The sequence below is a fragment of the Scyliorhinus canicula genome, chromosome 13 (genome assembly GCF_902713615.1).
Source record: "Scyliorhinus canicula chromosome 13, sScyCan1.1, whole genome shotgun sequence".
Lineage (NCBI taxonomy): Eukaryota > Metazoa > Chordata > Chondrichthyes > Carcharhiniformes > Scyliorhinidae > Scyliorhinus > Scyliorhinus canicula.
Window position 1 is genome coordinate 374,936 of NC_052158.1, and position 17,083 is coordinate 392,018.

At 53.1% G+C, this 17,083-nt stretch overlaps 1 protein-coding gene across 1 annotated transcript in view; it reads left to right on the forward strand.

Moving 5' to 3' along the window:
* The window catches only part of LOC119976409, a 53,678-nt gene extending 37,632 nt beyond the window's left edge, over window positions 1-16,046 (forward strand). Inside the window, exons 8-10 of the mRNA XM_038816934.1 lie at window positions 462-569; window positions 6,390-6,472; window positions 15,600-16,046. Coding sequence (XP_038672862.1) covers window positions 462-569; window positions 6,390-6,439 — 158 coding nt within the window. The 3' untranslated portion in view covers window positions 6,440-6,472; window positions 15,600-16,046. The remainder of the gene's footprint in view (window positions 1-461; window positions 570-6,389; window positions 6,473-15,599) is intronic.
* Window positions 16,047-17,083: the final 1,037 nt, after the last annotated feature.

Below are 17,083 nucleotides of genomic sequence, written 5' to 3' on the forward strand. Positions count from 1 at the left end.
CAGTGGGGAACAAGCTGAACACAAAAGGTTCAGAAACAAAGTGACAAAGTAAAGAGGGTGTATTAAAAGATAAAAGGGAATCTCAAAGTCTGCTAACGGCGTACGAATAGCACAGGGTGCTAAACGGTGGAGTCTGTTATGGGGTTTTATAGTATTCCTGTTGGTAACATCCGTAGACATTTCCCTATCATTGAAATGATAGAATGTTCCAGAGGTTGACAGGTGACCTTTCCAGTTAGCTTCAACTTGCTTTTGTTTCTGACCCTTCATTTACATATTTACATTTCTCACAAATGGTCTGACAATGAGGAATTCCAATTACATCCGTTCCAGGTGCTGCATTTGATCTGACTTTGAAGGAGGGGATATTTCCAAAGAACTTGTTTGCAAAGTGCAGTATTTATCACGTTGTGAATCTGTCGGATCCCCGACAATGTAACGTTTCACATTTCTGTCTGCAGTTAAAAGATGTACACTTCCATACGGAGACATTGCAGCAGCAGTCACCACGGCAGTGATGATCTACATATCGACTGTGGGACTGTGTCTTATCTTTGCATTAAAATACAGTAAGTAATGAACATGTTATAAAGATACTGCAATCAGGAGTATGTTCAATGAATTGTTGAAATGATGTTCCATTTGCTTTATTTTCTGTATAACTGGGGGCGGGATTCTGTGAGGCTGAGTGTTGATGCCGTCGGAAACGCTGTCATGTTTCTTGACGGCATCAACACAGCCTCAGGATCAGCAATGGGGGCCAGCACGACACTGGAGCGGTTCACGCCCCTCCAGCTGCTGATCCCGGCGTCAACTGGGCGCCACAGGGTCTACGTATGCACGTGGCACCGGTGCCAACGCGGGCATGCGTAGCAGCTCCCTTCTCCGCACCAGCCACGATACTACATGGCGCAGGGCTACAGGGGCCGGCACAGAAGAAAGGAGGATGCCAGCCAGAGAGGCCAGCCGGTCGGTGGGCCCAATTGCGTGCCAGGCCACATCGGAGGCCCCCCCCCCCCCCCCCCCCCGCCCAAACACGCCGCCCCCTGACCCTTCCACACCGAGTACCGGCTGGCTGAGAGCAGGTGTGGACGGCGCCGGCGGGACTCAATGTTTTTAACGACGGCCACTCGGCCTATCCCGGGCCGCTGGCTGCGTAGAGCAGCCCCCGACCGGCACCGCGCCGGCACCAATGGCGCTGATTCTTCGCGCTGCGGAAAATCGCGTCCCGCCGTCGGGGCTGCGTGGTGTGATTCGTGCCAGTCACAGGAATTCTCCGGCCTAGCCCCAGGCTGAGCGAATCTCGCCCCATATTGTCTGCAACAACATTTCTGCTCGCCACATTTCATTATCCATGATAACAACCGCATTAAATCTCCATTGACTGTTCACTGCTCAGAAAACCGGACCGAAATCTTCAAAACATTGTCCGTCAGCTGGTGCCTGTCACAAAAATATCCAAAAATATTCTCAGCAATGCATTGGAACTGGGACTGTCCCACTGACTGGACGGTGGTTATCACAAGTGCAATAGAACTCTAACTGTCACATCAACAGTCCAAAGGTTGTCAGGAGTACAGTTGGACTGTGAGTTTTACAATAACTGGCCAGGGTTGTCAACAATACAATAGCATTGTGACAGTCACGCTGGCTAGCTAAGGCTTGTCGGCTTTGAGGCAGTTGTAGAGACATGCACAGTTTTGCCCTTTAAGAAGCATTTAGACAGTTATATGGGAAAGCTGGGTATAGAGGGCAAATGCGGGCAGTTGGGACTAGCTTAGTGGTTAAAAACTGGGCGGCGTGGACAAGCTGGGCCGCAGGATGTAAACCCATGCTGTAAACCTCTATGACTCTGACCTTAAATAAAGCCAAAAGCAAGAACGTGCAGACACAGAAAGAGGCCCTCGGAATCACTTTTGGGATCAAGCAGTTCGACCAATTTCTTCAGTGAATTGTTCACTGACATCGATTCTCGTATCTCACACTGGGATTCTATCACTGACAGCGAGCAGGATGCAGAGGAGGGCACACACACACACACATAATCAAGTATCGTCAGTCAAATCTTCATGGGAATGCAGATGTACTCTCCCAGCTACCCTTATCAAATAGCACATAGTACAGTCGGTGGATTGGCCATGATCAATTGCCCCTTTGTGTCCAAAAGTTTAGGTTGATTTATGGGGGATAGGTTCAGTGTTCTTTCAGAGGGTCGGTGCAGACTCATTGGGCTGAAGGGCCTTCTTCTCCATTCTAGGGATGCTATGATTCTAAACCTTTACACTCTCTTTCTTTTAAGAGCTCCTCAAATGAGTAATTTTTATTAGTGTCACAAGTAGGTTGACATTAACACTGCAATGAAGTTACTGTGAAAAGCCCCTAGTCGCCACATTCCGGCGCCTGTTCGAGTCACAGAGGGAGAATTCAGAATGTCCAATTCACCCAACAGCATGTCTTTCGGGACTTGTGGGAGGAAACCGGAGAACAAAGAACAAAAGAACAAAGAAAAATTACAGCACAGGAACAGGCCCTTCGGCCCTCCCAGCCTGCGCCAATCCAGATCCTCTATCTAAAACTGTCACCTATTTTCTAAAGATCTGTATCCCTCTGCTCCCTGCCAATTCATGTATCTGTCTGGATAAATCTGAAATGACGCTATCGTGCCCGCCTCTACCACCTCCACCGGCAATTTGTTCCAGGCACCCACCACCCGCTGCATAAAGAACTTTCCACGCATATCTCCCATAAACTTTTCCCCTCTCACCTTGAACTCGTGACCACTAGTAATTGAGTCCCCCACTCTGGGGGAAAAAGCTTCCTGCTATCCACCCTGTCCATACCTCACATGATTTTGTAGACCTCAATCAGGTCCTCCCTCAACCTTCGTCTTTCTAATGAAAATAATCCTAATCTACTCAACTTCATAGCTAGCACCCTCCATACCAGGCAACATCCTGGTGAACCTCCTCTGCACCTTCTCCAAAGCATCCACATCCTTCTGGTAATGTGGTGACCAGAACTGCACACAGTATTCCAAATGTGGCCGAACCAAAGTCCTATACAACTGTAACATGACCTGCTGACTCTTGTACTCAATACCCCATCCGATGAAGGCAAGCATGCTGTATGCCTTCTTGACCACTCTATCAACCTGCGTTGCCACCTTCAGGGTACAATGGACCTGAACACCCAGATCTCTCTGTACATCAATTTTCCCCAGGGCTTTTTCATTTACCATATAGTCCGCTCTTGAATTTGATCTTCCAAAATGCATTACCTCGTATTTGCCTGGATTGAACTCCATCTGCCATTTCTCTGCCCAACTCTCCAATCTATCTGTATTTTGCTGTATTCTCTGACAGTCCTCCTCGCTATCTGCAACTCCACCAATCTTAGTATCATCTGCAAACTTGCTCATCAGACCACTTATACCTTCGTCCAGATCATTTATATATATCACAAACAACAGTGGTCCCAGCACGGATCCCTGTGGAACACCACTGGTCACAGTTTTCCATTTTGAGAAACTCCCTTCCACCACTATTCTCTGTCTCCTGTTGCCCAGCCAGCTCTTTATCCATCTAGCTCGTACACCCCGGACACCATGAGACTTCACTTTCTCCATCAGCCTACCATGGGGAACCTTATCAAATAGCTTACTGAAGTCCATGTATATGACATCTACCGCCCTTCCCTCATCAATTAACTTTGTCACTTCCTCAAAGAATTCTATGGAGTTGGTAAGACATGACCTTCCCTGCACAAAACCATGCTGCCTATCACTGATAAGCACATTTTCTTCCAGATGTGAATATATCCTATCCCTCAGTATCTTCTCCAGCAGCTTCCCTACCACTGACGTCAGGCTCACAGGTCTATAATTACCTGGATTATCCCTGCTACCCTTCTTAAACAAGGGGGCAACATTAGCAATTCTCCAGTCCTCCGGTACCTCACCCGTGCTCAAGGATGCTGCAAAGATATCTGTTAAGGCCCCAGCTATTTCCTCTCTCACTTCCCTCAGTAACCTGGGATAGATCCCATCCGGTCCTGGGGACTTGTCCACCTTAATGCCTTTTAGAATACTCAACACATCCTCCCTCCTTATGCTGACTTGACCGAGAGTAATCAAACATCTATCCCTAACCTCAACATCCGTCATGTCCCTCTCCTCTGTGAATACCGATGCAAAGTACTCGTTAAGAATCTCACCCATTTCCTCTGACTCCACGCATAACTTTGCTCCTTTGTCCTTGAGTGGGCCAACCCTTTCTCTAGTTACCCTCTTGCTCCTTATATATGAATAAAAGGCTTTGGGATTTTCCTTAACCCTGTTTGCTAAAGATATTTCATGACCCCTTTTAGCCCTCTTTATTCCTCGTTTCAGATTTGTCCTATATTCCCGATATCCTTCCAAAGCTTCGTCTGTCTTCAGTCGCCTAGACCTTATGTATGCTTCCTTTTTCCTCTTAGCTAGTCTCACAATTCCACCCGTCATCCATGGTTCCCTAATCTTGCCATTTCTATCCCTCATTTTCACAGGGACATGTCTGTCCTGCACTCTAATCAACCTTTCCTTAAAAGCCTCCCACATATCAAATGTGGATTTACCTTCAAACAGCTGCTCCCAATCCACATTCCCTAGCTCCTGCCGAATTTTGTTATACTCTGCCTTTCCCCAATTTAGCACTCTTCCTTTCGGACCCCTCTTGTCCTTGTCCATGAGTATTCTAAAACTTACGGAATTGTGATCACTATTCCCAAAGTAATCACCGACTGAAACATCAACCACCTGGCCGGGATCATTCCCCAATACCAGGTCCAGTATGGCCCCTTCCTGAGTTGGACTATTTACATACTGCTCTAAAAAACTCTCCTGGATGCTCCTTACAAATTCTGCTCCATCTAGACCTCTGACACTAAGTGTATCCCAGTCAATGTTGGGAAAATTAAAATCTCCTATCACCACCCTGTTGCTCCTACATATTTCCATAATCTGCTTACATATTTGTACCCCTATCTCCAGCTCGCTGTTGGGAGGTCTGTAGTACAGCCCCAACATTGTTACCGCACCTTTCCTATTTCTGAGCTCTACCCATATCGCCTCAGTGCTCGAGGCCTCCATCATGCCCTTCTTCAGCACAGCTGTGATATCCTCTCTGACCAGTAATGCAACTCCTCCACCCCTTTTACCTACCTCTTTATCCCGCCTGAAGCATCGATATCCAGGGATATTTAGTTGCCAATCATGCCTTTCCCTCAACCAAGTCTCGCCAACATTAAGAGCATTTAAATGGTCATTGGATAGACATGGATGATAAGGGAATAGTGTAGATGGGCTTTAGAGTGGTTTCACAGGTCAGCGCAACATCGAGGGCCGAAGGGCCTGTACTGCGCTGTAATGTTCTATGTTCTATGTACTGAGCACCAGGAGGAAACCCAATGCTGACAAGGGGAGAACGTGCAGACTCTGCACAGACAGTGACCCAAGTCGGAAATCGAACCCGGGACCCTGGCGCTGTGAGGCAGCAGTGCTAACCCACTGCGCCACCGTGCTGCCCTTGTACACCAGCTGAGTTGCTCTTGGACTATAAGACCATAAGACATAGGAGCAGAATTAGGCCACTTGGCCCATCGAGTGTGCTCTGCCATTCAATCGTGGCTGATATTTTCCCATCCCAATTCTCCTGCCTTCTCCCCATAATGAAAATGGCTTATTGTCACAAGTAGGCTTCAAATGAAGTTACTGTGAAAAGCCCCTAGTCGCCACATTCCGGTGCCTGTTCGGGGAGGCTGGTACGGGAATTGAACCGTGCTGCTGGCCTGCCTTGGTCTGCTTTCGAATCCAGGATTTGGCCGTGTGCTAAACCAGCCCCATACCTGATCCCATTATTAATCAAGAACCTATCTATCTCTGTCTTACATACACTCAGTGATTTGGCCTCCACAGCCTTCTGCGGCAAAGAGTTCCACAGATTCACCACCCTCTGGCTGAAGAAATTCCTCCTCATCTCTGTTTTAAAGGATCGTTCCTTTAATCTGAGATGGTGCCCTCTGCTTCTAGTTTTTTCAACAAGTGGAAACATCCTCTCCACGTCCACTCTATCCAGGCCTCGCAGTATCCTGTAAGTTTCGATAAGATCCCCCCTCATCCTTCTAAACTCCAACGAGTACAGACTCAGAGTCCTCAAATGTTACACATAAGACAAGTTCTTCATTCCAGGGATCATTCTTGTGAACCTCCTCTGGACCCTTTCCAAGGCCAGCACATCCTTCCTTAGATACGGGGCCCAAATACTCCAAATGGGGTCTGACCAGAGCCTTATACAGCCTCAGAAGTACATCCCTGGTCTTGTTGATATATTTAATGAAATGCGTTTTATTTACAGTGCAGACATGGAACCTTGAGAAAAGGGCAAGCCGGCTGTGGACAAGATGAGGATTGCTGCAGGTTGATGCAGTTTGCACTGAGGTAACGATGCCATATGTTTGTTGTGGGCTGGATGTATTTTGTGGGGCCCGTTACATTCTGGATGTGCTTTGCCACCTCGCCCCCTTCCATTTCTGTCAGCCACTCTCTCATTTACTATCATTTAATCCCATTTCTATCTCTGAAGGTTTCTATTCTACTCCCTCACCTTATTCCTCACTTCTTTCCCCTTGCCCTTCTCTTTTCCCCTTCCGAATCTCTTCCTCACCTCTTCCGGTTTCCCCTTTCATTTCACTATCACTTTATCTCTTTCCCTCCCCCTCTTCCTCTTCACTCGCCAGTACCTCTCTCTCTACATGGTTGAAACCAATTAGAGAGGTTGCATTGGAAACTGGTAAAACTGTGAGCTTGCAATACATTTTTAAATTCATTGCTGGGATGTGGGTATCGCTGACTGGGCCATTTATTACCCGACCCCAATTGATCTGGGCACCAGCCAGATGGGTTATCACGAGAATCACTGACTCACCTTCAGACTTTTAATTCCAGTTTTTAAATTCAATTCAACTTTCACCATCTGCCACAGTGGGACTTGAATCCAGGTCACTCTGAGTCCCTCTGTTACTAATTCAATCACAGAACCAGTACATCATCATCACTCTGTCAGATAATTTACAGACGTGTTAAAGGTGCTTTGTACAAATGAGGGATCAGCAGTTTCATTCACACTCTCAATATCGTAACAGTTTGAGACAACGGACACGATTTAACGGAAAAGTTCAAAATGTCATATCGGCCCAGCTTCCTGGGTCTTTCCTCGACCCGGCGAGACCGGAGCCCATATATAACGGCTCCCCCACGAGCTTCACGCTGGTACTGGCCGTCCCGCCAGCTGATTGGCCAGACTCTCGCCCGGCAGCCTCCCTCTCAACTCACTACCGGTCAGCACACATGCCGATCTGCTCCACACTTTGGGAATGCCCCCCTTGCACGCGTTTGGACACTGAGGAGACGGGACAGGGCACCTTGTTCCCCCGACGGGGCCGGAGGTTCAGCAGCAGGGCTGCTAACGGGCGGCGGGTCTCATTTTGGGCAGTTTGACCAGTAGGGCCGCTGTACAGTGCAGAAAGAAGGCCAGCGACCTCCACCGGGCCACAAGGGTAAGTTAACACCAGCCCCTCGGCATAGGTTCTGCCTGCCCACCCCCTCCCTCCAAGCCCTAAGCAGGTCAGCACAGGCACCTCACACCCTCCTCATATCCCATCACTGTACTTATGCCCCAGCACACTCTGGCACCCTCCAGCACAGCCTGGCACCCACCAGCACAGCCTGGCACCCTCCAGCACAGCCTGGCACCCACCAGCACAGCCTGGCACCCACCAGCACAGCCTGGCACCCTCCAGCACACTCTGGCACCCTCCAGCACAGCCGGGCACCCACCAGCACAGCCTGGCACCCTCCAGCACAGCCTGGCACCCTCCAGCACAGCCTGGCACCCTCCAGCACACCCTGGCACCCTCCAACACAGCCTGGCACCCACCAGCACAGCCTGGCACCCTCCACACCCTGGCACCCTCCAGCACAGCCTGGCACCCACCAGCACAGCCTGGCACCCTCCACAGCCTGGCACCCTCCAGCACAGCCTGGCACGGACCTGCACAGCCTGGCACCCTCCACAGCCTGGCACCCTCCAGCACAGCCTGGCACCCTCCAGCACAGCCTGGCACCCTCCAGCACAGCCTGGCACCCTCCAGCACAGCCTGGCACCCATCAGCACAGCCTGGCACCCTCCAGCACAGCCTGGCACCCACCAGCACAGCCTGGCACCCATCAGCACAGCCTGGCACCCTCCAACACAGCCTGGCACCCACCAGCACAGCCTGGCACCCACCAGCACAGCCTGGCACCCTCCACAGCCTGGCACCCACCAGCACAGCCTGGCACCCTCCAGCACACTCTGGCACCCTCCACACCCTGGCACCCTCCAGCACAGCCTGGCACCCTCCACACCCTGGCACCCTCCAGCACAGCCTGGCACCCTCCAACACAGCCTGGCACCCACCAGCACAGCCTGGCACCCTCCACAGCCTGGCACCCTCCAGCACAGCCTGGCACCCTCCAACACAGCCTGGCACCCTCCAGCACACTCTGGCACCCTCCACACCCTGGCACCCTCCAGCACAGCCTGGCACCCTCCAACACAGCCTGGCACCCACCAGCACAGCCTGGCACCCTCCAGCACAGCCTGGCACCCTCCAGCACAGCCTGGCACCCTCCAGCACAGCCTGGCACCCTCCAACACAGCCTGGCACACTCCAGCACAGCCTGGCACCCTCCACAGCCTGGCACCCACCAGCACAGCCTGGCACCCTCCAGCACAGCCTGGCACCCTCCAGCACAGCCTGGCACCCTCCAACACAGCCTGGCACCCTCCACAGCCTGGCACCCTCCAGCACAGCCTGGCACCCTCCAACACAGCCTGGCACCCTCCACAGCCTGGCACCCTCCAGCACAGCCTGGCACCCTCCAGCACAGCCTGGCACCCTCCAGCACAGCCTGGCACCCACCAGCACAGCCTGGCACCCTCCAGCACAGCCTGGCACGGACCTGCACAGCCTGGCACCCTCCAGCACAGCCTGGCACCCTCCAGCACAGCCTGGCACCCACCAGCACAGCCTGGCACCCTCCACAGCCTGGCACCCTCCAGCACAGCCTGGCACCCACCAGCACAGCCTGGCACCCTCCAGCACAGCCTGGCACCATCCACACCCTGGCACCCTCCAGCACACTCTGGCACCCTCCAGCACAGCCTGGCACCCTCCAGCACAGCCTGGCACCCACCAGCAAAGCCTGGCACCCTCCAGCACAGCCTCGCACCCTCCAGCACAGCCTGGCACCCTCCAGCACAGCCTGGCACCCACCAGCAAAGCCTGGCACCATCCACACCCTGGCACCCACCAGCACAGCCTGGCACCCTCCAGCACAGCCTGGCACCCTCCAGCACAGCCTGGCACACTCCAGCATAGCCTGGCACCCTCCAGCACAGCCTGGAACCCACCAGCACAGCCTGGCACCCTCCATCACAGCCTGGCACCCTCCACACCCTGGCACCCTCCAACACACCCTGGCACCCTCCAGCACAGCCTGCCACCCACCAGCACAGCCTGGCACCCTCCAACACACCCTGGCACCCTCCAGCACAGCCTGGCACCCTCCAGCACAGCCTGGCACCCTCCAGCACACCCTGGCACCCTCCAGCACAGCCTGGCACCCTCCAGCACAGCCTGGCACCCTCCAGCACAGCCTGGCACCCTCCAGCACAGCCTGGCACCCTCCACACCCTGGCACCCTCCAACACACCCTGGCACCCTCCAGCACAGCCTGGCACCCTCCAGCACAGCCTGCCACCCACCAGCACAGCCTGGCACCCTCCAACACACCCTGGCACCCTCCAGCACAGCCTGGCACCCTCCAGCACAGCCTGCCACCCACCAGCACATCCTGCCACCCACCAGCACAGCCTGGCACCCTCCAACACACCCTGGAACCCACCAGCACAGCCTGGCACCCTCCAGCACAGCCTGGCACCCTCCAACACAGCCTGGCACCCACCAGCACAGCCTGGCACCCACCAGCACAGCCTGGCACCCACCTGCACAGCCTGGCACCCACCAGCACAGCCTGGCACCCTCCAGCACAGCCTGGCACCCTCCAGCACACCCTGGCACCCTCCACAGCCTGGCACCCTCCAGCACACCCTGGCACCCTCCACAGCCTGGCACCCTCCAGCACAGCCTGGCACCCTCCAACACAGCCTGGCACCCACCAGCACAGCCTGGCACCCACCAGCACAGCCTGGCACCCACCAGCACAGCCTGGCACCCACCAGCACAGCCTGGCACCCACCAGCACAGCCTGGCACCCACCTGCACAGCCTGGCACCCTCCAGCACAGCCTGGCACCCTCCAGCACAGCCTGGCACCCTCCAGCACACCCTGGCACCCTCCAGCACACCCCTCCATGTCTAGGTGCCATCTGCGATAGACCACTCGTGCCCCCCCAATGCACCAAGGGTTCACAGTGTACCCCCTTCCAAAAGCGTTACCCAGCTCGTCCCATTTCTTAGCCCCATCTCTGTTCCCCTCCAAATTCATCGCTTTCAAATATCCAGCTCTGTTTTGAAACCTCCTGTGGAATCCATCTCCACCACTCTCCAAACTCAGCGCATTCCAAACCCCAACAACTCTGAATAAAGAACTTTCTCCTCATCTCACTCTGAGTTCTCTCACTGAGCTGACCATCTTGAAATTGTGACCCTGAGTCACTGACATACCAACCAGTGGAAACAGAATATCCTTCTTTACCCTGTGAAAATTGTTCAGAATTTTAACACCACCGTAATGTCGCCTCTTAATCTTCTCTGCCCGAGGAGAACAAGCCCAATTTCTCCAACCTAACCCTGTCTCTAAAATTCCTCACCCCGCTATCATTCTAGTAAATCTCCTCTGCACTCTCTCCAGGACTTTAACATCCTTCCTTCAATAAGGTGCCCAGAGGGCGGCATGTGATGCAGTGGATAGCACTAGGACTGTGGCGCTGAGGACCCAGGTTCGAATCCCGACCCCGGGTCACAGTCCGTGTGGAGTTTGCACATTCTCCCCGTGTCTGTCTGGGTTTCACCCCCACAACCCAAAGATGGGGGCAGCACGGTAGCATTGTGGTTAGCACAATTGCTTTACAGCTCCAGGGTCCCAGGTTCCATTCCGGCTTGGGTCACTGTCTGTGTGGAGTCTGCACATCCTCCCCGTGTGTGCGTGGGTTTCCTCCGGATGCTCCGGTTTCCTCCCACAGTCACAAAGATGTGCAGGTTAGGGTGGATTGGCCGTGATAAATTGCCCTCGGTGTCCAAAATTGCCCTTAGTGTTGGGTGGGGTTACTGGGTTATGGGGATAGGGTGGAGGTGTTGACCTTGGGTAGGGTGCTCTTTCCAAGAGCCGGTGCAGACTCGATGGGCCGAATGGCCTCCTTCTGCACTGTAAATTCTATGAAATCTATGAAATGTGCAGGGTAGTTGGATTGGCCGCGCTAAATTGCCCCTTAATTTGAAAAAAAAAAGGATTGGATACTCTAATTTTTTTTTTTTTAAAAGGTGCCCAGAACTGAACACAATACTCCAAATGTGGTCTGACCAATGATTTGAGGTGGTGCTGCATCACTTCCTTTCTTTTATACTCTATGCCTGTGTTTATAAACCGAAGGATCCTATACCTTCCTAACAATTGTTTCAACTTGCCTGGCCATCTTCACAGAATTATGCACTTTAACCCCGAGGTCCCTCTGCCCCTGTACTTCCCTCAAAGTTGTACCATTGAGCCTGTATTGTCTCCACATGTTTCTGCTACCAAAATGCATTACCTCACATTTCTCTGCATTGGAGTTCACCTGCCAGGTGTCTGCCCATTTGGTCAACTTGTCAGTGTCCCTCTGAAGTCGCTCAGCGTCATCCTCACAATTCACTATTCTCCCTAACTTCGTATCATCAGTAAATTTAGAGATTTTTCCCTCAACACCCATTTCTGAATCATTTATATAAAACAGAAAAAGCAAGGGTCCCAACACTGAGCCCTGGAGAACACCACTTTCAACTCGCCTCCAGTCTGAGAAATGCCCATCTACACCTACCCTCTGTTTCCCATCTCTGAGCCAACTTCTAATCCATGCTGCCAAGGACCCATCAATCCCAAACATTTTTAATTTGCTGACCAACCTGCCATGTGGCACTGGATCAAATACTTTCTGAAAGTCCAAATATACAACATCCACGGCACCACCTTCATCCACTGCCTGCGACACCTCATCAAAGAATTCAGTTAAATTTGCCAGACATGGCCTGCACACACATGGATACACACACTATCCCAGGAAAATCCCCGCTACACTGCAGCCACTGGGATACACACGATCCCGGGAAAATCCCCGCTACACTGCAGCCACTGGGATACGCACACCATCCCGGGAAATTCCCCGCTACACTGCAGCCACTGGGATACACACGATCCCGGGAAAATCCCCACTATACTGCAGCCACTGGGATACACACACCATCCCGGGAAAATCCCCTCTACACTGCAGCCACTGGGATACACACACCATCCCGGGAAAATCCCCGCTACACTGCAGCCACTGGGATACACACACCATCTCGGGAAAATCCCCTCTACAATGCAGCTACTGGGATACACACACCATCCCGGGAAAATCCCCGCTACACTGCAGCCACTGGGATACACACACCATCCCGGGAAAATCCCCGCTACACTGCAGCCACTGGGATACACACCATCCCGGGAAAATCCCCGCTACACTGCAGCCACTGGGATACACACCATCCCGGGAAAATCCCCGCTACACTGCAGCCACTGGGATACACACGATCCCGGGAAAATCCCCGCTACACTGCAGCCACTGGGATACACACACCATCCCGGGAAAATCCCCGCTACACTGCAGCCACTGGGATACACACGATCCCGGGAAAATCCCTGCTACACTGCAGCCACTGGGATACACACCATCCCGGGAAAATCCCCTCTACACTGCAGCCACTGGGATACACACCATCCCGGGAAAATCCCCGCTACACTGCAACCACTGGGATACACACCATCCCGGGAAAATCCCCTCGACACTGCAGCCACTGGGATACACACCATCCCGGGAAAATCCCCTCTACACTGCAGCCACTGGGATACACACACGATCCCGGGAAAATCCCTGCTACACTGCAGCCACTGGGATACACACCATCCCGGGAAAATCCCCGCTACACTGCAGCCACTGGGATACACACCATCCCGGGAAAATCCCCTCTACACTGCAGCCACTGGGATACACACACCATCCCGGGAAAATCCCCGCTACATTGCAGCCACTGGGATACACACACCATCCCGGGAAAATCCCTGCTACACTGCAGCCACTGGGATACACACACCATCCCGGGAAAATCCCCGCTACACTGCAGCCACTGGGATACACACCATCCCGGGAAAATCCCTGCTACACTGCAGCCACTGGGATACACACACCATCTCGGGAAAATCCCCGCTACACTGCAGCCACTGGGATACACACCATCCCGGGAAAATCCCCGCTACACTGCAACCACTGGGATACACACCATCCCGGGAAAATCCCCTCGACACTGCAGCCACTGGGATACACACCATCCCGGGAAAATCCCCTCTACACTGCAGCCACTGGGATACACACACGATCCCGGGAAAATCCCTGCTACACTGCAGCCACTGGGATACACACCATCCCGGGAAAATCCCCGCTACACTGCAGCCACTGGGATACACACCATCCCGGGAAAATCCCCTCTACACTGCAGCCACTGGGATACACACCATCCCGGGAAAATCCCCGCTACACTGCAGCCACTGGGATACACACCATCCCGGGAAAACCCCCGCTACACTGCAGCCACTGGGATACACACACCATCCCGGGAAAACCCCCGCTACACTGCAGCCACTGGGATACACACACCATCCCGGGAAAATCCCCGCTACACTGCAGCCACTGGGATACACACTCCATCCCGGGAAAATCCCCGCTACACTGCAGCCACTGGGATACACACACCATCCCGGGAAAATCCCCACTATACTGCAGCCACTGGGATACACACTCCATCCCGGGAAAATCCCCTCTACACTGCAGCCACTGGGATACACACACCATCCCGGGAAAATCCCCGCTACACTGCAGCCACTGGGATACACACCATCCCGGGAAAATCCCCTCTACACTGCAGCCACTGGGATACACACACCATCCCGGGAAAACCCCCGCTACACTGCAGCCACTGGGATACACACACCATCCCGGGAAAATCCCCTCTACACTGCAGCCACTGGGATACACACACCATCCCGGGAAAATCCCCGCTACACTGCAGCCACTGGGATACACACCATCCTGGGAAAATCCCCGCTACACTGCAGCTACTGGGATACACACACCATCCCGGGAAAATCCCCTCTACACTGCAGCCACTGGGATACACACACCATCCCGGGAAAATCCCCGCTACACTGCAGCCACTGGGATACACACACCATCCCGGGAAAATCCCCGCTACACTGCAGCCACTGGGATACACACACCATCCCGGGAAAATCCCCGCTACACTGCAGCCACTGGGATACACACCATCCCGGGAAAATCCCCTCGACACTGCAGCCACCGGGATATACACTCCATCCCGGGAAAATCCCCGCTACACTGCAGCCACTGGGATACACACCATCCCGGGAAAATCCCCGCTACACTGCAGCCACTGGGATACACACACCATCCCGGGAAAATCCCCTCTACACTGCAGCTACTGGGATACACACACCATCCCGGGAAAATCCCCTCGACACTGCAGCCACTGGGATACACACGATCCCGGGAAAATCCCCTCGACACTGCAGCCACTGGGATACACACACCATCCCGGGAAAATCCCCGCTACACTGCAGCCACTGGGATACACACACCATCCCGGGAAAATCCCCTCGACACTGCAGCCACTGGGATACACACACCATCCCGGGAAAATCCCCGCTACACTGCAGCCACTGGGATACACACACCATCCCGGGAAAATCCCCTCTACACTGCAGCCACTGGGATACACACACCATCCCGGGAAAATCCCCGCTACACTGCAGCCACTGGGATACACACACCATCCCGGGAAAATCCCCTCTACACTGCAGCCACTGGGATACACACACCATCCCGGGAAAATCCCCTCGACACTGCAGCCACTGGGATACACACACCATCCCGGGAAAATCCCCGCTACACTGCTGCCACTGGGATACACACACCATCCCGGGAAAATCCCCTCTACACTGCAGCCGCCGCCTGTTTAATTGTCGAAAAGGAGTAAATTCTGCCCATTGTGCAGAACCTGCCTCAAAGCAATGGAAAGCTCAGCAAACTGACTTCTTCCCAGCCAAGCCCAGACAAATCAAACTAATTTATGTTCACCTCAGCAGCATTGTGCTGATCGCTGGGGGTTTGGAAGTGCCATTCAGCTGCTTTCGATAAAATAATGTGAAAGGTTGTTCAACGCGACCAACATCCCGAACCTTTCTGTCTTTTCCAGAGCCTGTATGCTGTGATATTCTGCAAGTTCCAGTTCAAAATCTCCTGCATCTGGCAGCTGCAAGATTGAAACGTTGGCCGGCACGTGTGTTTAAAAATGGAAAGGAAAGGTGGTGGCAGGAACAGCAAGGAATTAATGCAGGATCTGTGTCAATCTGAATTTTGGAAGATGGAATGAGGAAGGGAGAAACGTCAATGGATTTGGATTTGATGGACTGGAGTACAATCTGTGAGATCGCTCTCTGTCATTACCGATCCCAGTTTAGGAAATAAAGTTCTTCACAATCAGATTCAACTTATTTATCTAAATTGGCCAAGTGTCCACTTCAGACAGGTGCTGATAAAGAAAGTAGGCAAACGTTTGAGGCAGCTTTTTTTCGATTTATCAATGTCATATTGTTTTGATTAATACTGGATTGTTAAATAAACATTAACTGTTGTAGACTCATTGTCTTCTGGCTTCAACGTGTTTGCACCTCATTCCAGGTCAGGGCCAATGATATAGCCTCAATCACTCACTACCTGCTGTCAGTGACAGGCCTCAATCCCTCACTACCTGCTGTCAGTGACAGGCCTCAATCCCTCACTACCTGCTGTCAGTGACAGGCCTCAATCCCTCACTACCTGCTGTCAGTGACGGGCCTCAATCCCTCACTACCTGCTGTCAGTGACAGGCCTCAATCACTCACTACCTGCTGTCAGTGACAGGCCTCAATCCCTCACTACCTGCTGTCAGTGACAGGCCTCAATCCCTCACTACCTGCTGTCAGTGACAGGCCTCAATCCCTCACTACCTGCTGATAGTGACAGGCCTCAATCCCTCACTACCTGCTGTCACTGACAGGCCTCAATCCCTCACTAACTGCTGTCATTGACAGGCCTCAATCCCTCACTACCTGCTGTTACTGACAGGCCTCAATCCCTCACTACCTGCTGTCACTGACAGGCCTCAATCACTCACTACCTGCTGTCAGTGACAGGCCTCAATCCCTCACTATATGCTGTCAGTGACAGGCCTCAATCCCTCACTACCTGCTGTCAGTGACAGGCCTCAATCCCTCACTACCTGCTGTTACTGACAGGCCTCAATCCCTCACTACCTGCTGTCAGTGACGGGCCTCAATCCCTCACTACCTGCTGTCAGTGACAGGCCTCAATCCCTCACTACCTGCTGTCAGTGACAGGCCTCAATCCCTCACTACCAGCTGTTACTGACAAGCCTCAATCACTCTCTACCTGCTGTCAGTGACAGGCCTCAATCCCTCACTACCTGCTGTCAGTGACAGGCCTCAATCACTCACTACCTGCTGTCAGTGACGGGCCTCAATCACTCACTACCTGCTGTCAGTGACAGGCCTCAATCACTCACTACCTGCTGTTACTGACAGGCCTCAATCCCTCACTACCTGCTGTCAGTGACAGGCCTCAATCACTCACTACCTGCTGTTACTGACAGGCCTCAATCACTCACTACCTGCTGTTACT